This window comes from Lycium barbarum, chromosome 4 (assembly GCF_019175385.1).
Source record: "Lycium barbarum isolate Lr01 chromosome 4, ASM1917538v2, whole genome shotgun sequence".
Taxonomy (NCBI): domain Eukaryota; kingdom Viridiplantae; phylum Streptophyta; class Magnoliopsida; order Solanales; family Solanaceae; genus Lycium; species Lycium barbarum.
In genome coordinates, this window is record NC_083340.1 from 143,679,439 (window position 1) to 143,707,221 (window position 27,783).

The 27,783-nt window shown below is 33.9% G+C and overlaps 2 protein-coding genes and 1 pseudogene across 4 annotated transcripts; 1 reads left to right on the forward strand and 2 right to left on the reverse strand.

The window, feature by feature from the left end:
• The first annotated feature begins 623 nt into the window (after window positions 1-623).
• LOC132636774 (leucine-rich repeat extensin-like protein 4) lies at window positions 624-3,663 on the forward strand. Its single transcript, XM_060353797.1, has one exon. It carries the CDS (start codon window positions 993-995, stop codon window positions 3,204-3,206), a length of 2,214 nt encoding a protein of 737 aa, XP_060209780.1. The 5' UTR covers window positions 624-992; the 3' UTR covers window positions 3,207-3,663.
• Window positions 3,664-15,688: 12,025 nt separating this feature from the next.
• On the reverse strand, window positions 15,689-25,888 carry LOC132636775 (probable ADP-ribosylation factor GTPase-activating protein AGD14). Of its 3 annotated transcripts, none has more exons than XM_060353800.1 (14): window positions 25,708-25,888; window positions 24,219-24,316; window positions 20,838-20,899; window positions 20,629-20,716; window positions 20,430-20,491; window positions 20,257-20,353; window positions 19,603-20,031; window positions 18,503-19,090; window positions 18,244-18,408; window positions 17,779-17,883; window positions 17,588-17,668; window positions 16,838-16,985; window positions 16,726-16,768; window positions 15,689-16,400 (listed from the first exon to the last, which is right to left on the reverse strand). In XM_060353800.1, exons 2-14 carry the CDS (start codon window positions 24,312-24,314, stop codon window positions 16,268-16,270), a joined length of 2,097 nt encoding a protein of 698 aa, XP_060209783.1. In that variant the 5' UTR covers window positions 24,315-24,316; window positions 25,708-25,888; the 3' UTR covers window positions 15,689-16,267. The 3 variants fall into 3 exon arrangements, with proteins under 3 accessions (XP_060209783.1, XP_060209781.1, XP_060209782.1); XM_060353798.1 differs by having other exon boundaries at window positions 24,219-24,360; window positions 25,708-25,887; XM_060353799.1 differs by lacking the exon at window positions 25,708-25,888 and adding an exon at window positions 25,150-25,240 and having other exon boundaries at window positions 24,219-24,360.
• On the reverse strand, window positions 23,541-23,636 carry LOC132638875 (U6 spliceosomal RNA; annotated as a pseudogene).
• Window positions 25,889-27,783: the final 1,895 nt, after the last annotated feature.

Below are 27,783 nucleotides of genomic sequence, written 5' to 3' on the forward strand. Positions count from 1 at the left end.
AAGGGTTAACTAAAAGGGCTGGAAAAAAAAAAAAACAAACGCACTATAGCGCAGTAATTTACTGCGCTAGCTTAGTAAATTACTGCGCTATAGCAGTTAACGGCTCCGTCTCCGTTAGTGCTATAGCGCAGTAAACTACTGCGCTATAGGTAGTTTTGTAACTCTTTTTTTTATTGGGGTATTTTGGTTCAAAATGTTTTTTCTAGGGGTATTATAGTTCCGGACTCCATGTTTTCACTAAATTATCTTTAATATACCTACTTAATATGATTTTCTGATTATGTAAAAGTCACTTATGTAAATAAAGGTAAATTTGAAAGAAAAATTAATCACTTCTTTATTATGTATAAATTATTTATTTAGAATTAGATGTAAAAGTTAAAACCACAATATAATATGAACCGAAGGGAACAGTATTCAAATTCAATATAACATACGTGTTGTAGTTAAGACTAATTCTAATTTCATCTCTAAAAGCTTTCTTCTTTTTGTTAATTAAATTTATTTGTTCTTAATGATTGACTTAATTGTGTTAATTCTAAATTATTTCAAAACCCCTAAATTTATGGTTATAAAAGAATAAAGAAGTGGGAGAATGTATAGCCAGCTAACAGCTATTTGTAATAGAGAAAGTGAGAGAATAGTGGGCTTTGAGCTGTGATTTAGCTGTCCTTTTTTATATGTTGGAAATTTCATTTCTCTTTCATTCATATTCACACACACACCAAAAATCTCAAAGCCAAATAAATTCAGCATATCTCTCTCCTCATATCCCTCAGATCTCAAAAAAATCCATTTTTTCTCCACTTCTTTCATCTTACATTTGCTTAAAGACTCAATCTTTAAGCAAAAAAAATCAAAATACAAAAACCCCATTTCCTAAATCTCTTCTTTCATCTCACATTTGCTTAAAGATTCAATATTTAAACAAAAAAAAAAAAAACAGGAAAAAAAAAAACAAGCATTCTTGATTTTCAGATGACTGATGTGAGATGAAGGAGAAAAAACAAACACCCATTTCTTCTCTATATTTTCTCTTCTTTTTTAGCTTCTCTTTATTGTGTTCAGTACACACAAATGCTGAGTTTACAGTTTCTGAAAATGGTCCTTTAACTGATACTGAAGCTCAGTATATCAAACACAGACAACTCTTATACTACAGAGATGAGTTTGGTGATAGAGGTGAACTTGTAACAATTGACCCTTCTTTGGTCTTTGAGAATGATAGAATCAAGAATGCTTATATTGCTTTACAAGCATGGAAACAAGCTATCATTTCAGATCCCTTTAATATCACTGTTAATTGGGTGGGATCCAATGTGTGCAGCTACACTGGAATATTCTGTGCTCCAGCATTAGATAATCCTAAAATCCGTACAGTTGCTGCTATTGATCTTAACCATGGTGACATTGCTGGTTACCTTCCAGAAGAACTTGGGTTACTTACAGATCTTGGTATTTTCCATATTAATTCAAATCGGTTTTGTGGGACAGTACCTAGAAAATTCAAGAACTTGAAGATATTATTTGAGTTGGATCTAAGTAACAACAGGTTTGCTGGGAAGTTTCCTTATGTTGTTTTGAGTTTACCAAAGTTGATATTCTTGGATATAAGGTTTAATGAGTTTGAAGGTAATGTACCTTCACAACTCTTTGATAAGCCATTAGATGCTATTTTTATCAACCATAACAGGTTTGCCTTTGAGTTACCAGACAATTTTGGGAATTCACCTGTTTCTGTTATAGTTTTGGCGAATAACAGGTTTCATGGTTGTCTACCAGCAAGTATTGGGAATATGAGTAATTTAAATGAGGCTATTTTGATGAATAATGGGTTGCGTTCTTGTATGCCACCAGAGATTGGGATGTTGGATAATTTGACTGTGTTTGATGTTAGTGGCAATCAGTTGATGGGACCTTTGCCTGAGAGTTTTGGTGGATTGATTAATTTGGAGCAATTGAATGTGGCACATAATTTTCTATCAGGTTCAATTCCAAAGAGTATTTGTCAACTTCCGAAGCTTGAGAATTTTACTTATTCTTATAATTTCTTTACTGGTGAACCGCCTGTTTGTTTGGGGTTGGATGAGTTTGATGATACACGAAATTGTTTGCCGAATAGACCTCTTCAACGGTCTGCTGGACAGTGTAAGGCGTTTTTGTCAAAGAGAATACATTGTAGTGCTTTTAAGTGTCATAAGTTTGTTCCTGCCTTGCCACCTCCTCCTCCGCTTTCGCCTCCCTTGCCTGCCCCTCCACCGCCTGTTGTTGTCCCTATTTCTCCCCCGCCACCCGTTTATATCCCTCCTTCACCATCACCTCCACCACCCGTTTTTTTGCCACCCCCACCAATATATTCACCTCCACCGCCCCCACCCTCACCACCACCACCCTCACCTCCTCCACCATCACCTCCTCCCCCACCTCCACCCCCACCTCCACCCGTTTATTCACCTCCACCACCCCCACCATCTCCACCTCCACCATCACCTCCTCCCCCGCCCCCACCCGTTTATTCACCACCACCTCCCCCACCATCTCCACCTCCCCCGCCCCCACCCGTTTATTCACCACCACCTCCACCACCATCTCCACCCCCACCCTCACCTCCTCCCCCACCCCCACCAGTATATTCACCACCACCACCAATTATGTCACCACCATCACCATCACCATCACCATTACCTTATTGTGTACGATCACCTCCACCTCCGCCACCAAATTCACCACCTCCTCCATCACCACATTCACCACCTCCACCGCCTACTCACTCGCCTCCACCCCCTTCGCCTTATTATTATAATTCACCACCACCTCCTCCACCAAATTCGCCACCTCCACCACCACCTGCATACATATACTCATCACCTCCTCCACCACCACCAGTATACTCTTCACCACCACCGCCACCTCATTCGCCTCCACCTCCTTCCCCAGTACCTTGTATAGAACCCCCACCCCCACCCCCTCCATGCATAGAACCACCCCCATCACCCTCTCCTCCACCACCACCCGTTTATCACTATAATTCTCCGCCCCCACCGATCATCTATGAGAGCCCACCACCACCACCACCCGTTTATTATTACAATTCTCCGCCCCCACCATCACCATCACCGCCACCACCAGCTCCAGTATATGAAGGGCCATTGCCACCAGTAATAGGAGTATCCTATGCTTCTCCACCACCACCACCCTTTTATTGATTTTTTTTTTCAAGAATATCCCACTAACTTATCCTCAAGAGCACACAAATTGTTCCTACAATTATTATTTCCTCACTCTTCAAGCCATTAACAAAATTGAGCCAATATGTGATCAAGAAAGAGGAGGTAAAGAGGAGAAACATTTCTATCTCCAAAGATTTTATTTTTGAATTGTTATGATGAATAGATTTGAACCTTGTGGAGAGAATAAATTTGGCAAAGAAAAGATTAGAAACTTTGCAGGAAAGTATATGTATAGAGATCATAATCTTGAACTAGAATCCAGTTTTACAGTTCTTGCTGTTAGCTGGTTCTGTTTTGTGAGTTTTATTGTTATTATTATCCTGCTTCTTTTTCTTTTTTAGCTTTTAGTTGATCATACTTTGGTTTCTTCTTTGTAATTTTTTTGGTTCTTCCAAATTATAGTTATAATTATGAGCATTTTCTCTTTTACTTGTATTGATTCTCAGAATTCAGAGTATTCCTTTCTATTTCTAATGTGTGTTCACCTATGTGTTTCTTCTTGATCTTGCACTGCCACAATTTTTTTCTTTTTCAAAGTGTTGAATGTGTATGAATTGCATTTATTTCAGTAAAGTTTTGGGTTGTTGGGTGTGTATCAATGCTAAAGCTGGAAGTACATGTGCTGTCTTTCATTGAATACCAATTTATGCTACCTTTGGTGGTTAATTGTTGGCCTTGGTGGTGGTCCTCTAATCTTTTGGCACAAAAACAAGAACCCCATTGTTGTAGTAAGTGCGGTCGATGGAGTGGGTGAAAATTTTAGAGATCAGTATAAGGCCCTCGTTACGGGTTTGAATCTTGTTGCAGACATGGGTGAAAATTTTAGAGATCAGGATGGGACGCTCGTTACGGGTTTAAATCTTGTTGCAGACAAAAATCATGTATTTAAATGGAGAAGAGTAGAGGGATAAGTCTATTATTAACCTACTAGTATTGAACTGAGCGTCACTAGCTTTCTAGATTTTTATTTAATAAAAAAAGAAAATCTTAGCGACTAGGGTTCAAAGCTCAATGGAGACAAAAAAAAAACTCTAGGTAATTTACCTCTATTGGTGGGAGGTAACATTATCGGAATAACTAAGGTATGGGATAAATTGGCTCGAACATCACTGTTATTAGAAAAAAATAAAAACCTTCATTGATACCACTAATTGGATTTCATTTTTTAGGAAAAGAAAGCTTAATACCTAGATGGACCCTTAAACTTGACATATTTTGTAAGATAGGCATATAAACTTACAAGGTGACCAGATAGACACTTAAACTTACTCAAAGTGTATTTTTCAAGTTTTCCAGTTATTTTGAAAACAAAAATTATATTTTTCAAACACTCACAATTTTCATGGCCAAACAAGCCCTAAATATATCATAAAATATTTTTTTTTTAAAATGCAAAAATAAGGCAAACGCATATACATGAGACTATAAATGTGCACTTAAATCAATAAATACTCGCTAATCGCAATTTTGCAGCTTTCAATTAATTCAGTTTTTTTTTACACTTGAATAATTAAAAAACAATAACTTTAACCAATAAAAATTCTTAAAAACAAAATTTCAAATTAAGAAATTTCTTTTTTTAAGGATTTTCTTCTCGGCTTTACAGTTTTCTTAATTTGAAATTTCTTTTTTTAAGGATTTTTATTGGTTAAAGTTATTGTTTTTTAATTATTCAAGTGTAAAAAAAAAATTGAGTTAATTGAAAGCTGTAAAATTGCGATTAGCGAGTATTTATTGGTTTAAGTGCACATTTATAGTCTCATGTATATGCGTTTGCCGTATTTTTGCATTTTAAAAAAAAATATTTTGTGATATATTTAGGGCTTGTTTGGCCATGAAAATTGTGAGTGTTTGAAAAATATAGTTTTTGTTTTCAAAATAACTGGAAAACTTGAAAAACACACTTTGAGTAAGTTTAAGTGTCTATCTGGTCACCTTGTAAGTTTATATGCCTATCTTACAAAATATGTCAAGTTTAAGGGTCTATCTGGGTATTTAGCCGGAAAAGAAAGCTAATTTTTTTGACCTCTCATAGTTCAAGGGTCAAGATTCTTGTTTGCGGACTTATTTGCTGGAATTAAGGTCATTTGATTCAAACAAAATTTGTCTTGCTCCTATACTTTACAGTTGTTGAAAACGTGTGTGATGTCAATAGTTGGACCTTTGGATCCACCAAAACAATAAAAAAATTACACCCTCTCCCAAAATAAGTTTCGATTTTCCATTTCTAGAGTTAGTTTGAATAGGTTGATTCAATACTTTAAAATTAAATTTTAGATATTAAAAAAATGATACGAAAAGTACAATTTTTTTTTCATGTCAATATGATGAAAGAAATATAAAAAATATTGGTTAAAGTACGCATACTTGAATCGCAAGATTTTTTTATTTTATTTTTTATCTCAAGAAGCGAAAAGCCACATAATTTGGGATGAAGGGATTAACTTTTTCTAGTTTCTAATTTCACTTATTATAAATAATTATCTGAAATCTACTTTAGGTAATTAGATAGTGTAAAAATTCTTTTATTTTGTCAATTTATAAAAGTTAAAGTTAAACTCTATACTTATACTAAATTCACACTTTTTTTTTTCAAACTTATACTAAATTCAAACTTTTTTTTTTCAAAAAGACTAAATTCACACTCATTCTTACAAAAGGACTTAAAAATTGATCTATGTCTATTTTCGGCGCAGTTGGAAAAAAATGACCAAATTAATTAAGTCTTCCTTTGATGAAGGGGAAGTAGCTTAAATTCAGTCCTAAATTGGAGGTCTCTGTCATTAATTAATTTAGAGAAAAGTAATAGTAGTAGATCCCGTTATCAATTAGCTAATTGGATTCAAATTTCAAACTCATTTGGTTTGTTTAATCATTTTAATGGTATTCTTTAATCTTCATTACACACTTCCCCATTTGTATTTGCAACCTTTGAGAATATTTTTTTTCTCACATTCACATACTGGGATTACAAATTAAAGTGGGATTGTCAGAATTTCAGGATTCTCATGGGTTCCTCAATTGTCATTCCTCCTTTTGTGTCACCCTTCCCCTAAAATCTGTCTTTTCCTTTTCTTCGAACACAATGTGTTCATAATTTACTGGCTCGATTAATTTAAATTTTACGTTATCGAGTATAGAAATTTTATCGCTCCCTTTTGTAGACGATTCTATTTTTAAATTAGAAATTTTTAACTAAGAAAGAAGAAACTTTTATCATTTCACCTCATCCTTAAGTAGTATATATATAATTGAAGTTAATGAATTTTACCGAGCTAAGAATTATAGCTCCGATTATATGTGAGGTTGTTTAATGTTGAGGCCCTCGTGGTCTAATTCAAGAATTTTTTTTAACCAAATTGGTGTAACAATCCATGGACTCAATTTTTGAATGAAAAAAAAATTCCAAGAGCATTTTGAAAAAATGTTCTTTATGGTCGTCGAATCTATTTAGCTATTTGTGGCCACAGAATAGAGTGACAATAAGTTACAGGGAATAGGGTTCAAATTGTTATTTTACTATAAAAAACATTTTAATTTTATTCTCTGTTGTATTTTGTGTTTAATCGTCTCGTAACTTCTCGATACTGATAAAGGTTCGCCATGAATTATAACGAAAGGTAATTTTAAACTATAGTTACAAGCAGAGGAGTGAAATCTTTTTCATAAAATATTTTAACACATAAAATCTATCCAATTCACGTTTGAGTTCCATTAAAAATCAAGGGCAAATACGAAACGATTTAAATGATGAAGGTCTGAATGAGCACAACATATAGATCAATGTGAATGTTGCTCCTAAATTATAGATGTTCGAGTTCGAGTCACCAAACTAAAACTTAAATATTTATTCATACTCGATGTTTATGCGTTTAAAAAATATGAGAGCCTAAAGTAGATTTTTTATCGACAGTACTTTCAATAAAAACCCTACCTTCATTTACATCTGTGTTTTCATTTAGTGTTCGTCCAAACATCACACGTGACTCTACCTAACAATCACCCCATTTTGTGGGTCATTTGTTGTAACTGTCTTCGGTTAGTACTGTATATTTATATATAGATATTTATAGTAAGTCTAAATACACGGTCAGATCAGAAGCGGATTTAGGATTTAGATTTTGTGGGTTCAATCTTCAGAATTTTAGTATTGAATTCATTATATTTTAGAAGTTATGGGTTCATATCAACTATATATACAATTTTAATAATTTTTTACACATAAATTTATACTCCGTGTCGAAAGTTGGGGGTTCAATTGAACCTCCACTTAATAGGTTAGATCCGCCCTTGAGTCAGATCTCTCTATAACGGCATCCGCATATAACAAAACCTCTCTATAACAATCAAGTTTTTTTTAAACCGATTTTTTATATTATATTTTACTTCTCTATAAAAACATTTCACCTATAACAACAACAACCAACTTAATAACAGTACGCTCTTTGTAAAATTGCCCCCCATATAACAGCTATCTTCTTTTTTTGGTAATATAATAATTAACTATCTTTATAACGATAGAATATCTATGTTTAGCAATAATAAGTGTGGAGATTTTGATCAAATATTTGATCCTTTAATACACTATTTATGTTAAAAAATATCACATGTATATTCCCAATTTCATCATTAAAAAATTTTCCTTCATTATAAGTGTGATTAAGCTTAAAATTTGAGAATTAAAAATGAAAAATTAGATTTTATGCATCATTTTTGCCTATAACAACGAAATATTATTTAAATGTTAATGCTATTATAGATGCATAATAGTCAAAAAATTTCGGACCCAACGATGTTGTTACAGATGATGGAACACACCTATACGCAGTGGAAGCAAATAGTCAGGATCGAACTTGCATGCTATATAGACAACACATAATCAAGATATTAATCAAACATAAAATTGATACTTATCTCTTGAAGCGTGACCGCGACTAAGAATCGAATCTTCAACCACGAACGCACACCATTCACGAGATCGTCATCCTTCAGTTCCATAGTCTTTTGCTGTGTAACCCGAATAATACCAAAATTTGTGAAATTCGTGTGGGCGAATTTCAATGGAAAAAGTGTAGAAACTTGTAAAACCCATTGGCCTCCTTATGGAATAAGACCCCTATTTTATAACTATTTTTCACCCTTTTCCAAAACCTGTTGGGTCTTATTTTCCACCAAGAAATAATATTTCATTTAATTCTTTATTATTCAGGCACAGTAGGGACCATAAAATTTAATTAACGAGGCTTCCTATTACAGAATTAATTCAAAATATCTGAATTAATCCTACCATAATAAATTACGAATTATTCCACTAAAAAATCGTACTGCAGTCCTCAGTTCAATTTCGAAAATTTTCATTAAATCTTATTTAACTCCCCATGTTAGGATTACAGCTACCAATCAATTAAATTAAATTACTGATAATTTAATTCATTGACTAATTGAATCCTTTATATTTTCGCTTAACTTATATCATGTGACGGATACCAAATCCACCTGCAGGATTTTCAAATGAGACTTATAAGCATTCATAAAGGGGTATCATCAATCTCAAAATCGAGACAATGAAGTCTATCAACTAATTATTATTTCACAAATGTATTTTGCCATTATCCAATTTACCAGGAATACGTAGACCCGCAATTGAGTCGTACCTTTTAATAAATAAAAATAATGAACAAATCACATTGATCATAATAATTATATCAAGATTAAGAGTATAAGTACATTTAATGAACTAGAGAATTTATTTTATATATTCAGTACAAAAACACTTATCTCTACTTAGTCCGTTCAATACATATAAAATATATTAGCACAAGAAGATGGAATTATACCGTTCTCATAATGAAGATACATTATATTAATCTTGTGCTACAATCATGGCTTTGTCCAAATTCCATCTTAGATTGTGAACATAAACTTTATACTTATAAGAACCGATGATTTAATCTTCCGTGTAAAGGCTAAACTCTGTACACTAAATCATCTACTATATAAGTAAAGGACACATACTAGTACATGATCTATTTAACTCTTTATTAAAAATTGAATAAATAATTGTTCTATAATAAATATTATATCCAAACACATGGTTAATAGTATATATTCCAACAATCTCCACTTAGACTTTTAACCATGACAATTGTTAGAATTTACCATATCTAAACGCATGGTTAATGGTATATACCCCAAAAATGGAGAGGTTTGACTGTATATTGTTATAAAGACATAGCTATAAATTCAAAAATATAGTTTAGGCAGGACATGACATAACTTCAGCTTACCGAAGACATATGATAGGAGTGTGTGGAGGTTGAGAATGAGTAGGTAGTCGGACGTATTTCATTTCCATTCTCGGAGCATTAGTATTATTCTTGTATTTTTGTATGCTTAGATTTCTATTACTACCTATTGTTTCTTTAGCTTCGATTATTGTATTATTAGATTTCTTAGATTAGTATCTTGTTTTTTCTGCTTGTTGCTACTGTCTTCTTTTTCTTTGAGCCGAGAGTCTATCGGAAACAACCTCTCTACCTTCTCAAGGATAGGGAAAAGGTCTGTGTACACTCTAACCTTATCAGACCCCACTTGTGAAATTACACTGGATTATTGTTGTTGTTGACTTAAAAACTTAAACTAGTCTCGACCGTTCTCTTTTCCCTACCTATTACAATCATTCTTTTCTTTTCAATTAGTGACGTAGTCATATACCGTGAAGGGCAGTCAATTGAACATCTTTCATCGAAAATTTATATTGTGCATATAAAAATTATACTTACAAAGCATAGAGATAAGAAATTTCTTGATATACATAATTTCACCACTCTCTTCCACCCCCATTGTTAACCCTTTATTTATAAATAGGCGTTGAAAAATAAAATCCCGAATCCCTCCACATATAAAAAAGCTCACAATCTCATGGGTTAATAAATAATGAATTTTCCATTTTAATTTATATTAATTCTTTGACCAGGCACGGAGTATAAAAAAATATTTAATTTAAAAATACTACTCATAATATTTTGTGGCTGTAAAAATTTATTATTAATGATAAAAAGAGAAATTTAAATATTCTTTTCTTTTCCTTATTATGCATCTTTTTTTTTTTTTTTGGCAAAGTTGTCTTCTACTTCTCTACCTTTTAAAAATTCAGTATGACTTATGATGATGAGTTTCTGTCATCATATGCATTTCCACTTTATTCTTATTCTTGTTATATATTGTGGAGGTGGTGAGTTCTTGAGTAGTCTTTAACCTCCACTTAATTCACAGCAAATCGATCAATAAACGTGTCACATCTTTGTGTTACATATTAATTTAATTACTAAATTATAAATGAATTAGTATAATTTGAGATAGATGCAATTATTTACCCACTTTAATAGAGCCGGACCCTTTTAGTTTGTTTTTCTTTTTGTTGTTTGTATTAACTTCTTGTCTTTATCTATAGTATACTCTTTTCACCAACCGTTCTCTTTCAATTACGTTTTCATATTCTTATTTTTGGTCAACATCATAGGGACTTTACCCCTTTGATTATATTCGACCAACACACGAAAAAAAAGATTTCAATATATTTCTCATAGTTGGATCAGGGTAGATCTAGAACATCGTTTATCGATTCACGTGAACTCTTAACGAAATCCGTTAAATATCTAAATATTCGATTGTGAGCCGGTATTATTGTTGTATTGACTTGAGATCGTTGTAAAACCTATAAACTTCAGATTAATCCACCTCTTGAGTATGTTCAACGTCATTTGAATCCTTTTCAAAGCACAAAAAAGCATATACCATTTGATATTAGCATGAAAATAGTTTTCATTCCAATTCCAATCAAGTGAAAAACAAAGACTTAGGCATATTAAGAAAGAATAAATAACAGAGAATAAGGGGCAACAATATATTCTTGTACCATTAAGTATTGTGGTTGGATGGATAGATTTCATTCATCCTTAATTAGAGATTTCGGGTTTAAGTTCTGAATATGAAAAAAAAAATTGATAAAGAGTGCTTCTGACTTTAATAAACCTTACGCGGCGCAAAACCGAATTAATCAGAGCCCCATATTAATGCCGAGTGAGAAAAAAGAAACAATAATGTCATTGTAGCTATCATTTTCTACACTCTTAACGAATCATTATATGGCAAAGCATAAAACCCACAATTTAATGGAAGTAATTGGAAATGGGGTCCAAATCAACATTATATTCACATGGCTTTGTTTTTTAGGGAAATTCTCACATCACATCTACTCAATTTCTTGGCGTTTGATATGAATGGTTGTTGATTAGTGTGTTGCTTGACTAAGTGTACTTATTATATACAAAAATGTATATAATTAGTTAGTCATTTATTTACAGCCTCAAATGACAGCCTGTGAGTAGGTCACGTATATTAATGATCGATAGGTCATAAATCGCACATACCCCATTATACTAACTCTCCTCCAAACATACTACATAAAACAAAAAATAATATTTCAAAATGTTAGGGATAATTATAAAATTTTCATCGTTCATGTCGCCACATTTAAATTCTATCTCTAAAACTTCATTTGGGTTCGAATTCTACGGAGAGGACCACGAGTGATAAAAATTATTGAAGAAAAACAAGATCTTTTTTTTTTTTGTCTTTCCGGCGGATCGGAATATTTAAAGAAAAAGGTTAATATATTCGAGATGATTATTTATTTACAAAATACTATCTCAATTCATCCCAATATCAAATTTTAGTTCAATCAGATCTCCAAAATAGATGATTGACTCATTCCATACTGGAAATAGTCGTACTGTCTAATACTAATAATAGTAATAGACCAATAGAAATAGTTTCTCTAACACGAGTCTAGGAATGAAGAAATCCCTAATAGCTGGTGAGGAGCGCTTTCCTGTCGCAACCATGGCTTAAATTGTGCAGTAAAATTCACTAATAGCCCTCATAATTGAAAAATAATTTTAAAATTTAAAACTCCAGTAACTATTTCTCAAAGATGGGCAGGAAAGTGGTGAGTGGATGCTATTTTTACTGAATTAGTCAGACCAGTAACTATTGAATACCAATTATACAAAAATAAAAACCCGATTATATCGTAAAGAATTGTGTTAAGAGTATCTCCATCTGGCAATGAGATACAGTACTATCATTTTATTAGAGAAACAAGAAATGAAGTAAAGTGCAAAAAGAATAAGCACTAATCATCACGTTTAATAATATATTTTGAAGAATTGTACCCCTCCGTTCACTTTTACTTGTCTACTATACTAAAAATAAATTTTTACTTTTACTTGTCCATTTAGCCTATCAAGAAAAGAAAAACTTTTTTTTCTTGCTTCACCTTTAAGTTTAACACTAATTACTCATTTTTAAATCAATCTTCAAGTTCAATGAGACTATATACCAATTAATATGGGTATTATGATAAAATACATACTTCATTTATTATTTCTTAAAGGACATGTAAAGTTAAAAGTGGATAAGTAAAAGTGAAAGAAGAGGAGTAGTGATTAGTGTGTCTCGTTCAAGCTGGATAAAAACTATTTTAACATTACCGTATTTCTAAGGAAATTGCAAATCCCCATGGCCAGAATTGTAGTCTCTGTCTAAAAGAATGAAGGCCAAAGCATGGAATAAGAATATTAAAAAGGCCAAAAGGGGTAGTTGGTAAGAAGAAGGGAATAAAGAATATAAATACAAATGAAGTATATGATGACACTTGGAAGATCTAATAGCTTTCAGGCAAAGCTAAGGTGGGAATAAATTAAAAAGTATAGTTTGTCTAGTGATTCTGTTGGTATACTGAATCATTGATTCGTTAAAAGATGCTGTATTACGTATTATCTTCTTGATACTCATCACTATTTTTACTTCTAAATAAAGATTATATGGAGTAGAGCAATAATGTCTACACATCATATTCTCCCCTCCCCCAAGAAAAATATCTTCTTTATTATTTTATCTAGATTGGAGGGTTTGAAAGTTGAGAATTAGAATAGAAAGTTGAAAGGTAGTCAAGTTTGTCTAGTTTTGCGTAACAGTATTATTATTATTATTCTCCTACTATTTTATTTTTTTTATAATTAATTGTTGTTTCCTTTGCTTCTTTTATCGTATTATTTATTGTTGTTACTGTTATTTTCTCCGTTAATTTCTATATGACCTCTTCACTTTCTTTTCTAATTTTGATATGTTTTACTTGAGTCGAGAGTCTATCGTAAACAACATTTCTATCTTCACCAAGTAGGGATAAGGTTGCGTACACACCACACTCCAAGATCCCACTCGTGGATTACACTGAGCATGTTGTTATTATATTATTTTCTCAGTACAATGTCATTTTTCCTGACAGTTTTTTTTTTTAAATTAGCCTCATTGAATTACACAAATGTGGCAAAACAAGACGGTTAGTCATGATGGTTGGCAATAGTAGTTGTCCATGGTGGAAGTAGTAAGTGGTGGTAATTATGTGCTAGAAGCTGATGATGATGATTTGTTTGATTGTAACGGAGTTTAACAATAAAATATTGCGTCGGCATTCACACACCAAAGTAATAACACGGACAATAACGAGTAAGACCCAAATTTGCATTTCTGGCTTTCTCCACAGTTCATAATATGAACAAACACTTCCCTACTGTGCTTTTCTTCTCAAGAAATATTACCGCACAAATTAGGGATATCAAATGGTTGGATCATGCAAGTCAAAATAACTTGAGTTACTAAACGACAGGTCATTGACCCGCCCAAAGATTACTTGCACTGGATCAAGGTGCGTTAAATAACGAATCATAGCTCTACTTGGTAAACTCTTACCAAATTAGCTAAATATAAAGATGATATAATTAGCCCACAAGAAAATATGAATCATCTATTTATTAAGGAACTTTTACCTAGCATAACTACTTCTAAGACTTATTTATGGATGATAACTACTATTTAATTAATTAACTATTCGTAGCTAAATGGGTTTTTTATTTACATACCATAGCTACAACCAACCAAGCGCATTTTACGGCCTCTCTCCCACTTCAAACGGTTTCTTCCCTTTTCCACTCCTATTTCTCTTTCATCTCTCATACGTTTCTCTGTCCACTTCAATATTTACTTTTTTTCTCTCCCTTTTTAGAATCCAATTCATTTTTGTTTCCTCACGATATCTGTCACGGTGGTTGTCGTGATTGTTGTTGTTGGTGGAGGAAGTGACAACAAGGAAAGCAGTGAAGGATCTCCAGCCAATGGCCGAAGCTCAGCCATATCAATTCATCTGCTAAATCTCCATGGATGGGCCGAAAGAAAAGGAAAATCCTACTTGTGTTTGCTGATCATGTGGTGTTCTTTATTTTATGAGTGATGAAGAATAGTATTGATTATAGCAATATGATATTATAGCGTTATCTAGGAGCAAGAGAATAGGTGGTTGGTGTAAAAACACCATTGATGAGAGTTGTGGAGCTTCATGCTCACTAAGTGTTTGATAAAATGTTTCAGTATATTTCAGTGTATTAACAAACAGTGTATCTAATTTTCAGTATATTTCAGTGTATTATTTTTGCCATTGATTATGTGTATTTCAATATATTTTAGTGTATTTCTGTTTATAGTTAATTATGTTTGTCATTGATTATGTGTATTTCACTATGTTTTATCTCATTTCAGTATATTTCAGTGTATTATTTTTGCCATTGATTATGTGTATTTTAATATATTTCAGCGTATTTCTATTTGGAATGGAGTAATAGGGGGAGAGAAAGACGTGAGTTGTTATTGAACATCAGCCGTTATGCGTGAAATATGGTTGATTTAATTTGACTTACCATTCAAAAAGAAGAATCTGTTAAAAAAAATATAGCCCATTTTTACTCAATCCGATTTTGTATTGTCGTGTATTTCACTGTATTTCAAAAAAATGAAATACATGCATTTTAACATAAAAACTAGCTACTATTCGTAATTAACAATTTTGTAGTTATGTCTTGTTAGAAGCTATTAAAAGATAGCTAGTTATGTAAGTTTCACATTTATTAACCAGCCTATTATGACCCGGCAAAGAGCCTGTTTGGATGGGCTTATGCCTTTGAGCTGAAAACAGCTTATAAGTCAAAAAAAATAAGTTGGGGTAGTCCAACTTATTTTTTTTGGCTTATAAGTTATTTTCAGCTTATAAGCTGCTTTAGATAAACTAAGTCAAATGGACTCAATTATTTTTTTGAGCTTATTTTAAGTACAAAATGGCTTTAAACTGGTCAGCCAAACACTCAAAAAAGCTAAAAACAGCTTATAAGTCAACTTATAAGCCAATCCAAACGGGCTCAAAATCAGTTAATCTAAAAGTTGAGTTGATTGTCACAAACTTGAGAGAAGATTAGCTTGGAACTACAGACAGCCAACTAAAGCAATCAAGAGCTGGTGAGGTTTTTGTAAAGCTTAACCTCTCATCTACACTAACATAAAACGCATGAGTCCAAAATATTTGCACCACAGGAAACTGCACAGTTCTGTTCAACCGTAAAAGGAATAAAAGAAAAAAGAATGCAGATATTACATTAAATCCTATCGTACTAGTAATACAAACTGTACAATACAGCCAGAGTTCTACACTGGAAACACTGATCACAATAATACTAACAAAAACCAAAATAAGTAAAACAATACAACTTCAGGGCAAGAGGGGAGGGATGAAAAAAGAAGATTAATGAATAATACGAAGAAAAGAAGGGGGGGGGGGGGGGGGGGGAAAGATTAATACACATCTTAAGGTGCAGCAGGCAAAATGCACATAATAGATATGTCTCGCAGTGAAGGTTCCACTCATTGATAAATCCTTTAGCTCCTCTTCCAGCATCTAATTACAGTTCGTTTTGGCAGCAGCACAGTAAAAGAGGATCCGATGCTCGGTGATGAATGCCATAACCCTCGGGAACGTCTCGATCATAAATATTCTACAGCAAACAGCTACGAATATAACGTGACTCGATGTTTCCAGAGGGAACGACAAGACGATGCTCAAAGCCAATCACATTAGAAATGAATTTTCCTTATCCAAATGGGTTTCCTGCGGGAGAAGAGAAGGTGTTCTGGGTAGGTGGTGCAGAATATAATCCACCCTGCTGTTGATTCGAGTTTAGAGCTCCAAACCCATCAAAGCCAAAACTTGCTACTCCTGGCGGCCTGCAAAATGAAAAGCACTCCTTCAGTATTACGCCTTGAATGTATGAGTTCTTCAAACAATGAAAGTAGGTCATCTTGAGAAGGACAGGTTGCAAAATTGAGCTATTAAACAAGACCACCTTGCTAAAAAGGCTACAAACATGAATTCCATATATACAGCTGAATGGAAAACAAGTTATACACAATAAAAAGCCAAAGAGTTTCAGTGTTACACTTCATTTGTTGTGTCCTACACAGGGGAAGGATGCTGCAGTGACGGTAAGAGAAAGCTAAACTGATGCTGTAATGTGCAAGACACAAAATGGAATAGCAATCACAAAAGTACCTCTGTGGCATGCTACCAGCTACTTGATGCCCCATGTATGAGCCTAAAAATTAAGATTTCATCAGCATCCGAAAAATTGACCAGCAATATAACAGGGGATAACTGATACTACCTTGTGGAATCGGCGATGCATAAGATGGTGCTTGCTGAGGCATGGCAGGAGGATGAAAAGTTGGGGCACCGAGGCTGGATGTACGCACCAATCCAGTTGGAGCTGCCATGTTTGGTAGTGCACCTTGTAATGATGCCATTGATGGAAACTGAAAAATGAAAATCTCAACGAGATCAAGGGTGGAAAAAAACTGTCAATTAACATATTTCCCACAAAATAAAGCTTTGCTTCCTCCCCTTTAGGGTCAAGCACAAAGGTTTTGTGGTTGATTCAGCAACTAGTATTAACCAACTAATCAAACAAGTTTCTCTCTCTCTTTTTTTTTTTTTTTTTTTTTTTTTTTGAGGAATAATAGGACTATAAGTAAAAAACTTGTCAAATAAAATATGATGAAGTGCATATGATAATCAGCTGATATCACCATAAGTTATCGATATCCCCCTCTATATCTGATTTTAATGCTCGAATCCTTTTCTTGCAAGTCAACACAAGTTGAAATGTCTTCAAACATCAATCAGCTTATCAGTACAGTCCCAAAAGGTATAAAACCAAACATATCTCCATTCCTCTCCTCTCATTTGCTCCAAAGAAAAATCTTTGGTACTTCCTTTCTTCTCTTTTTCCGTGAGGGGGGGAAGGTTCCGATGGAAGAATAGGGTCCCTTTATTCTCTTTCAATACGAATGCCTTCTGCATCATAAATGGTGACAAACAAATTCACTCAAACTAAGGTGAGATTATTTTCACATACCGTTGGGGCTTGTACAGGTGGCTCATTTACGGCATCAAAAGGATTTGTTGATTTTGATGGCTGTGGCAGAGCATTTGTAGCCTGAAAAAAAAAACAGTAACCAGTCCATGAGCAAAGGTGCCAGAGAGTTAAGCATGCCCTGACAATAAAATAGCAGAGTCCAACATAAAACTTTGGGTTAGCACAGATACCATTGACATGTTGTATTGCCCCGCGTACCCATAGCCATGATGTGGACCAGTATGCCAGCCTGGATAAGCTCCAGGGATTGAAGAATAATTTACAGCAAACAAATCCTGCACAGAAATATTACCTCAGAATACAGGAATATTTGAATGTATCAATCCACTAAAGAGAGAACTACTTAACCTAGACAAATGTTCATAATTTAGGCTATACAAATCTTCTAAATATATCATGTGCACTAGAGTTAAAAAAGGGCAGCCTAGTGCGCTAAGCTCCCGCTGGGTCCGGGGAAGAGCCAGACCACAAAATTCTATTGTACACAGCCTTACCCTGCATTTCTACAAGAGACTATTTCCACGGCTCGAACCCGTGACCTCATGTCACATAGCAGCAACTTTACCAGTTATGCCATGGCTCCCCTTCGTGCACTGGAGTCAAAAAACACGATAAAACCATAGAAAAGAACTTACCGCAGGCAGTTCTTTTCTTCCGATAGATTTGATTTCGACAGAAGAAGCTTGAGATGCAACTGCGGAAGTGGCTTCCTGAAGGACAAGGTTTACAGCTTGAGGCACTTGGGCAGTTGCTGAACTAGGATAACCAAGTGTGCTCGGGGCAACTGAAGAATTCCATTGCTGAAAGAGCAAAGATCATGATTCACAATGATCAGTACAAAACACAAGGATAAAGCGAGTTGGCCTCAAGGACAACGCAGCACTAAAAAGCTACCTGATTGCCAGAAGGTCCACCAGCAGCTGGAGTAGAAAGCTGTGGTATAGCCTGTGGGCCAGTCGTAGGAAACAAGGAAGTCTGCTGAGGTTGCATATTAGACCAGTGTCCACCGGAAGTATTTGCAAAGGCATTACCACCACTAACCGGCAGTATTGATGTCGGTCCAGTGGGTGCAGCCCGAGCACCACCAAGAGGAAATGCTGCTGAGTTGTCCATCGTTGCAGCTCCAGGAGCAAAACTACTGAAGGGAGTGAATGGAGCTGCACTACCACCAGGACTTCCTGAAGGAGCAGTTGCAGTTGCAGTTGCTGGAGCAGCCAACTCTGAGAGTACATCCAGTAGATTGGTGTTTGAAGGAGCTGGAGATGCTTTTACCTCTGCAAATGAATCAAAATTCGCCCAGTTGTCAGCAGCAGGTTTTGTTGGTTGTGCAACAGGGATGACTGTAGCAGATTGTTGTATTTGTGGTGCCGGTGCAGAAGCTGGGGGTTCAGGAACATCATCAAAATCGATTAATGAGGTTTCTTTCTTAAGTTCAACAGGGTTCCCGTTGGAGGATGCCAGACTAGTGGAAGATGCAGTCCTCTGCACCATTTACATAAAGTAGTTTAGCACCTTATTAAATTGGCAAGCAATGGAAAAGCCATGAAAGAAAAAGTACACTGATGAAGTAAATGTGGAGCATATTTCGCACCTTTTGGCTAGGTGAGTAATGGGGGTAGGGAAGGCATTTTTGGTTAAGCGCATGCAGTTTGAAAATGCTAAAAGTTATGTGAAATCTAGATGTACATATTTCCTATTTGTTAAATAAGAAGTTACTGAGAACAATCGAGAAAGAGCCCTTTGTCAAATATCAATGCCATCATTCTCCAGAAATTTACCCGACTCTAGCGGGTAAATTGTTTCCAAAAGATGTGTAACTATATCAAAAACCGAACCATTGTACCATCATTCAAAAAGAATCAGATATCATAGGATGTCTTATGGGAACAAGCCGGGATCATAATGGCTGTGTTACTAGATAACGAAACAAAGCTTAATACCCTTATCCAAAAGAATCAAATACCATATGCTGTTGTATAGGATATAATCCACACCTGGGTTCGCATGGAACTATCAGCAGCAGACCTACCACCATTGGTTTTCGGAGGTTCAATAACTCGAAGGGGAGATACACTATCTCCAAGAATCTCTCTAACAGGTCGAACCATTGGGGGACTGGATGTGTCAAGGTCGCTTTGACGGTCAGGTGACAGGCTTTCAAACTTGGAACCTCCATCAGAAATTCGACCATCGTCAGATCTCCTTCCATTCCCAAATCTATCCTCACGTCGCCAGTCATTGATTACTTCAGCACGGGCAGGACTTCTTTGATCAAATCCGGGACTTCTTGCACCACTACTTCTCCCACCAGGACTAGGCCTGTCGCTGTATCGACGCTCATATACTTCCTCATTTGGTGGGCTTCGAGAGCCACCCTGGTAGGTATCTGTCTTCCTGTTCTCGTTTAAATTCTCAGCTTCAGCCTGCAGATATCACGTTTTACATGAAATAGACGGAATGAGTTCAGCTAGTGGACCTTAAAAGTTTTAGAACAAGAAGAAATGCTTAAGTGAGTACATCATGGAAATTCTTCTTTTTTAACAACCATAATGAGCAGTTTCCAAAAAATTTAAAAAAAACAAAAATAAACAAGCACACTGAGCTATTATGAAGGTGAAAATTAAGGATGAGCAGAATAGAATATGCACCATCTTTCCCCTTGGTGGCTTCTCAAAGTTCCTTTCACCAGAGTATCTTCTATCCACATACACATGCTTAATAAAATCACGAAGCCTCTCTACATTACTGAACACAGACTATTAGAACTGCATTTTGGGTCAATAATAAGTATCAAATACATAATTTTATTAAGATCACAAACCTGCCATCTGGGAGAGAATTACGCTGTGGGTCCCAGTCCTTCAGATATATTTCCTTTGCACTCTGTGAAAATGACCGCCCCACCACCCCAAGAAAAATAGAAAATAAGAAGCCAGGAGTCAGGCAACCAGCAATGAAAGGAATATGAACATGACATCAGAAGTAGGTGTGGCGCTTTGTAGCAAAAGGAACATACATACCGCATTTCCTCCTCCTTGAAGGGCACTAACTTCTTGTGAGGTGAATTTAGCCATGGATACTGACTTCACTCTATGGGTGAACTCCCGACTGCCAGTATATTCAAATATAGAACAGGGAGCAAGGAATAAGTTAAAAAGGAGTTTATAGTGCCAGGAAACATTCTAAGCACCACAGAGGGTTGCAGCATTTTATGAATAACAGCACTTACTGTAAACCACTGCACGTTGTGCAAATAAATGTCCAGAAATTCGTGCAAACATATTGTGGCCCCTGTTAGACAGAAAAGTATGATATATATTACTATACATCTGCCATTTCATTATATAAGAAGACTGTTGATAATATTTTATGAAACCTGCTACGCAACTAAATTCAGACAAATAAGAGAGGCTACCAACGAAAGCGAAGAAAAATCATCCAAGAAATGACTTAGGAGCTTCTGCGGTATATACATTAATGAGTCTTTTTATTATACGACCAAGTTATACAAGAATTATATCAAAAAGATTGTAATATGGTGAATAATAATCAACGGCTGTAAGGTTACTATATTTATTATTGGTTCTTTAATTCATCCTAGTAAAAGCTAGATACACGGTGCATCATTTAAAACATTTCTTTGGTTTAAATTGGATAAGGATTTGTTTCCAATAATACCATTATAGCCTATATTAAATTCACTTGATCTAATATTGGTTTTATTAACATACATGACTAAATTCTGCTTAATTTAACCTAAAAAATAATTTGGGTTACATTAATGATAGCTTTTAGTTTTATCAAGGATGATAATCTTAAGAGGAAATTTGAAAAGAGGCATGCTAAAATGTGATATAAATAAATAAATAAATCTAGTAATCCTCCATTTAACATAAAATTCTATTATAAAACTTTCTTTTAATTTAAAGATCAATTAAATGTGAGTGTAATAGTTTAAAGGGCCATTTTTTACATTTATTTGTTCTAGTACATGTATTGCTAATAGTTGTATCGTTACCCATTTGCAACATAATTAATGCAAGGAATTCTTTTTTGATAGGTAACACTAATGCAAGAGCTATTACCATTGCAATCAAAACTAGCACTAAATCTGCATAATTAATGAATTTACTACGGGAATTATTTCCAGTAATACATCTAATCGAACGAAATGAAAGGAGATGGGGCAATCTTTATCTATAATGACACTGGATATATCCAGTTTTAAATGAAGCTTCTTATCTCTATATATGTATGTCGACAAGAAAATTCAAACCAAAATCAATGTGATAATTCTCTCATCGTCAATAAAGGCATTGTTTCATTTTAAGAGAAGTGTGCTGGAAAAGGAGCTTGCATAATCAATATTTTCCAAATGCAAACCATGTCTACTTTTAAAACTAAAAATCTATCATAAGCAGCAGAAGAAACATTGTCTTCATTATAGATAAGGACCTATTTCATCATGAAGTAGAAAAATGAAAAAGTACATAAACAAACCATTAAGAGGTCATTTGGTTCACATGCTAATTATGTGGAACTAGAATAGAAGGATTATTTATGCAGAGAATAAGAATAAAGAGAATGTTATATGGTGAAAAAGATATAGAGATTGCTATGTAAAAAGTAATTTTACCAGGAATGTTATGCAGAGGCTACCTAGTTCAAGGAAATTTTAAATATATTAATCTTAATATTACTAATAAACATAAATTTTTACTCGGTAATTCCATATCCCTCCCGCATAAAATAATATATAGATTCTCGTATAACTTAATGTGACTATTACTTAATACAGCTAACCAAACACTGCATTAGTTTGCAGCATTATTTTTCCTAATTCCTCAAAAACCAAACATTGCATATTGTTATGTGGGATTTTACGCTGGGGTGTTTGTTCTTAATCCCTCAAACATATATTTCTTATGTGGGATTGCACGCTGGGATATTTTTTATTAATCATCAACCTAAGACTCTTGACGGGTCATATTGTCAAAAGCACGCCAGGATAAGATGAGAGCAAGGCGAAGGAGTTGAAGTTAGTTTAAAGCAGTGAAAACACAGTAGATATGTGTGTGTTCTGTTTTACGGGAAATATAGGATGCACATGCTACTGTCATCATTCTGACTTACTACTATCGTTAAAGCTACTCTTTTTTAAGTTAAGAAAATATCTTCTATCCAGATTTTTCACCCTCGAATGCATAGCATTCCTCAAAATTCATTTCGAAATAAATCCTATAATATTTTTTTGAAAATGAAAATAAATCCTATAATAAGACTTATCTCATTAATGCTTCTCATCTAAATTTATATTAGACAAGGACATCTAAGAAAAGCAAATCTTGAAGAATAAGTAGTAAGCTCTTCCTCTTAATACATTCCTTCCAAATGAAGAACATCTTTTTATTAACTGCACCTCTGGATTTCAAGAGATGTTCAACTTTTTCAAAAAAAGTTGGCATACTTTTTTTTATAACCAGAAATCAATCGCTACTGGTACCATGTAAAGATTTCAAACACGTCAACTGTTGGAGTGGCATGAATAAGTGACCTTGGGAATATTAAAAGAACTAAACAAACTAAACTTTATTTAATAAGACTTGGAATACTCGTGGTATTTTGGAATCAAATGTCGCTACTTTTTGTTTAGGAGAATGGGATCAAATGTAGGTTTATAAGTGAAGTTCCCCTCTAGAGTAAAGAAATGGCAAGGAGGTGGTGAAGTGGCCTACTTTACTGCCTACGTTATGATTAGATTTAGAGTATCCCCAATTAGCATATCATGGTATTTGCTTCTGCTTTACACCATGTCACATGCGAACCTAGTGAGAAATGCAGTCACTTTAAACACAGCAAACATATTAATCTAATACCCACACTGGACATGCATTTCCACATCCCTGCACTCCTAGTTAAGACAGTTCATCATTAAAATTTGGCCTTAGTTTTCTTATCATTCTTATGAAAAGGTCATGCTAATCTTCTTTGTATCCTTCCAAGCTTATCAGAAACTATTAAATAGAGCAGAATGGAACAGATATAGATCAAATGGAAGGACATGCACAATTCACAGTTCAAATACTAGAAGAAATTCAGCAGCTAAAAAAGTTGAATTAAGACCAACAGAAAGTTAATTAAAAAAGGGTCAAAACGCTAAACTAATAAACAGAGCAGAACGGAACAGATATAGAGCATTCCTATAACCATTGCCAAATAGTTTTGGATTGAGACGTAGTTAACTAATTGATTAAGCATAACAAACTAATCCTGTGTCCCTCTTTACGTGACACTTGCAATTTGATGAGTCAAAGAAGTTTTTATTTTACCTTGTATTTCCGAACATGTTTAAATATCTTGAATCATTAACTAGGGTGACTTTTTTTTTTTTTTTGGGATCAAGTCATTAACTAGGGTGAATTACAAAATTCTTCATTCAACTTCCAAAGATGTAAATGTTATTTCCAAAAAAACTTTGAAGAATCTATGTTCCGAGTTCACATTAAAGCTAGGTACTTTGACCCTCTCAAGGGCTATAGAGAGCATTAAATAGGGCAGAACAGAACCGATATAGAGGATTCATATAACAGACAAGATAGATCAAACGTACCAAACTATTACAGTTTATACATCGTCGATTGTCAGGAAGCTTTAGCAGATTCCGTATAGTTCTTTCATTCTTCTCATCCTCCCTTCGGTTCGCCATCTCTTCACAAAAAAAACAGCAATCAAAGCCCTATCTCCTCAACTTACTGTCAAAAATCATACAAAAACTCATCAATTCCAGTAAAATGATTGACTGAGTGACATAAACCAGCAATCAAAGCCCTAATTTGTCAACTTACAAACAAAAATCACACAAAAAAGCACCAATTCCAGTAAAACAATCAAATGAGTAATAACCAAACGAAACTTCAAAAAATCAAACTTTTACAGCATCAGATCTGGTAAGTTCACAAGCGCCAACTTACTGCCAAAAATCACACAAAAACATCATTTCCAGTAAAATGATCAATTAAAGTCACATAAACGAGCAATCAAAGCCCTATTTTCTCAAGTTACTGCCCAAAATCACACAAAAAACATCAAATCCAGTAAAATAATCAATTAAAGTCACATAAACAAGCAATCAAAGCCCTATTTTCTCAACTAACTGCCAAAAATCACCAATTCCAGTAAACCCATCAAATGAGTCTCATAATCAGCCAACGAAACTTCAAAAAATCATCAATTACAGTACAATGATCAATTGAATCACATAAACCAGCAATCAAAGCCCTATTTTCTCAACTTACTGCCAAAAATCACACAAAAAAACATCAATTCCAGAAAAATAATCAATTAAAGTCACATAAACAAGCAATGAAAGCCCTATTTTCTCAACTCACTGACCAAAATCACACAAAAATTCAATAATTCCAGTAAAACAACAAATGAGTCTCATAATCACCAAACGGAACTTCACAAAATCATCCATTCTAGTAAAATGATCAATTAAAGTCACATAAAACAGCAATCAAAGCCCTATTTTCTCAACTTACTGCCCAAAATCACACAAATATCATCACTTCCAGTAAAATGATCAATTAAAGTCACATAAACCAGCATTCAAAGCCCTATCTCCTCAACTTACTGCCAAAATCACACAAAAAAACCATCAGTTCCAGTAAAATGCTCAATAGAGCCACATAACAAGCCCTATTTTATCAACTTACTGCCCAAAATCACACAAAAACTCATCAATTCCAGTAAAAAAAATCAAATGAGTCACATAAACCAGCAATCAAAGCCTTTTTTTTTCTCCTCAACTTACAGCCAAAAATCACACATCAAAGCCCTATCTCCTCAACTTACTTCCCAAAATCAAACAAAAAACTCATCAATTCCAGTAAAATAATCAAATGAGTCACATAAACCAGCAATCAAAGCCTTATTTTCTCAACTTACAGCCAAAATCCACACAAGAAATCATCAATTCCAGTAAAACAATCAAATAGGTCTCGTAATCACCAAATAAAACTTCAACTTAACAGTATCAGATCTGATAAATTCACAGTCGTCAAATCATACTAATCAAACTAAATTCAAAGTAACCTAACCTGATCGGTGAAGCACAAATCGAGGAAATCACAACAACAACAGCTATACGTACAGCTCAGAAATATACTCTTTTTTTTTTTTTTTTTGGCGAAAATGGAGTGTAGAGAGAGAAAGTTAAAGGGGGTGGAGAAAATATAGGGTGTAACGCGGATACAAGGGAGAACTTGTGTGTCTGCGCTGGAGAAAAAAAAAACAAAGAAACTGAATTGCGGGGTCAGAGATTTTGACTGGTGGTAGACTTAGGAATGTTGTAAATGAGACAGGTCGATTAAGGCGGCTGTGAAATTCAACAAATGCCCCCGCCATTGTTTCGTGCTTCGCTTATCATATTATTTTTGCTATTTTTGATGTTTTATATTAGTTATTTACATTGCTAAAAATATTCATTCCAAAATACTTATTCATTTATAAAATTAAGATAGAATTAATTACAGTTTTCTTATTTTTGTCCTTAACATTAATTGCTATAAAGTAATCAATATTAATTAGAGTGCATTTTATTAGAGATAGATAAGGGTAATGTAGTGAAAAAATACGCTTTTATTTATGATTTCTTAGGGGGCGTGTAAAGGGAAAAGTGGACAAGTAATATGGGAAGGAAGGAGTATGTACTATTTTCCTATTTATTGTCATGTCTTATTCTCTCGTACTCCCTCCGTCTCATATTAATTGTCCACTTTTCCTTTTACACGTCATTTAAGAAATTATACATAAAAGTGCATTTTTACTATATTATCCCTATATCTTTCCAATAAATTGCACTTTAATTAATATTGGTTACTTTAAAAAATAATTAATGCTAAGGTCAAAATAGGAAAATTTTGACTGATTCTATCTTGGTTTTGTAAATGGACAAATATTTTGATTAAGGCTCCCTCTGTTCACTTTTACTTGTTTAGTATTCTAAAAATAAATTTTCACTTTTACTTGTCACTTTTAGCATATCAAGAAAAGACAATTTCTTTTTTCCTGTTTTATCCATAGTATTAATTACTCACTTCAAATCATTTTTCAAATCCAATAAAAAATATGCACTAATTAATATAGGTACATTGGTAAATTATGCACTTCATTTATTATTTCTTAAACGGCGTGAAAAGTCAAAAGTGGATAAATAAAAGCGAACAGAGGGAGTACTTATTACATTGTTCTCATAGTTTTGTGCTTCGGTTATCATATTATTTCACTGCTGTTATTTTTTTTTTTTTTCAAATGTTGTGAACTTCTTTCCTATTTATTGTGATGTCTTCTTCTGCCGCATTTTCTTTTTGAAACTGCTTTGAAATATGTTATTTGTGCTGAGGGTCTATCGAAGATAATCTATCTACCTCCATAAAATTAAGTGTAAGATCTGTGTACACTCCACTCTTCTCAAACTCTACATATGAAATTACATTGGATATATTGTTGTTGTTGTTTACTTTATCAGATTGATCCAAAACAAGTGATTAAAAATTATCTGAATAAAATTAAAAAAAAAACGTATTTCCTTGCATTTTTCTATAAGAATTAGACGATGGGTAATTTAAGCAAATAGCCTCTTAATTAATTTTATTAAGTGCTATTTTAATGAGTGTACCAAGACTATAAAAGTCAGTTATTGCTCACTGGAGGGAGTAATGCTCATGGTTAATTTATTTATTTTGTGTATAATTATATTTCTTCCTAATAAATGTGTACTTCTTTTCATACTACTCTGAATATTTATTGTTCTTGAAAGAAATAATAAATAGAATGAACATAATTGAAAAAAATATTAATATCATGAAAAACTAAAGATATAAATAAGAGCAAATTAGTCACAAGTTCTTCTTAGTATGTAGTCACCGCCTTAAATGGACAGGAGGGTCTCTCCGTCTCAAATTATTTATCGTTTTTTAGTTTACACATTTCTTAAAAAATATTACTTAGGAAGATTAATTGACTAATTTTAATCTTATTTATGTCTAAGTTATAATCTTTCTCCATTAAATATCTACTCAATTTATGTGTCATCTCCATTAATGACAAAATTCTACTAAGGGTAAAATGGAGAAAATATAATTAATTGTGCCTTGAATTTCTCAAACGATAAA

What these genes read in the sequence shown, in the direction of transcription:
- LOC132636774 (XM_060353797.1), top strand. Translation starts at nt 993, where the DNA reads ATGAAGGAGAAAAAACAAACACCCATTTCTTCTCTATATTTTCTCTTC.
- LOC132636775 (XM_060353800.1), bottom strand. Translation starts at nt 24,314, where the DNA reads ATGGCGAACCGAAGGGAGGATGAGAAGAATGAAAGAACTATACGGAAT. An exon ending in GAAGAAAAGAACTGCCTGCG is followed by an intron (nt 17,884 to 18,243) that starts GTAAGTTCTTTT and finishes ATTTCTGTGCAG; the next exon opens with GATTTGTTTGCTGTAAATTA. An exon ending in CACCTGTACAAGCCCCAACG is followed by an intron (nt 16,986 to 17,587) that starts GTATGTGAAAAT and finishes TTCATTTTTCAG; the next exon opens with TTTCCATCAATGGCATCATT.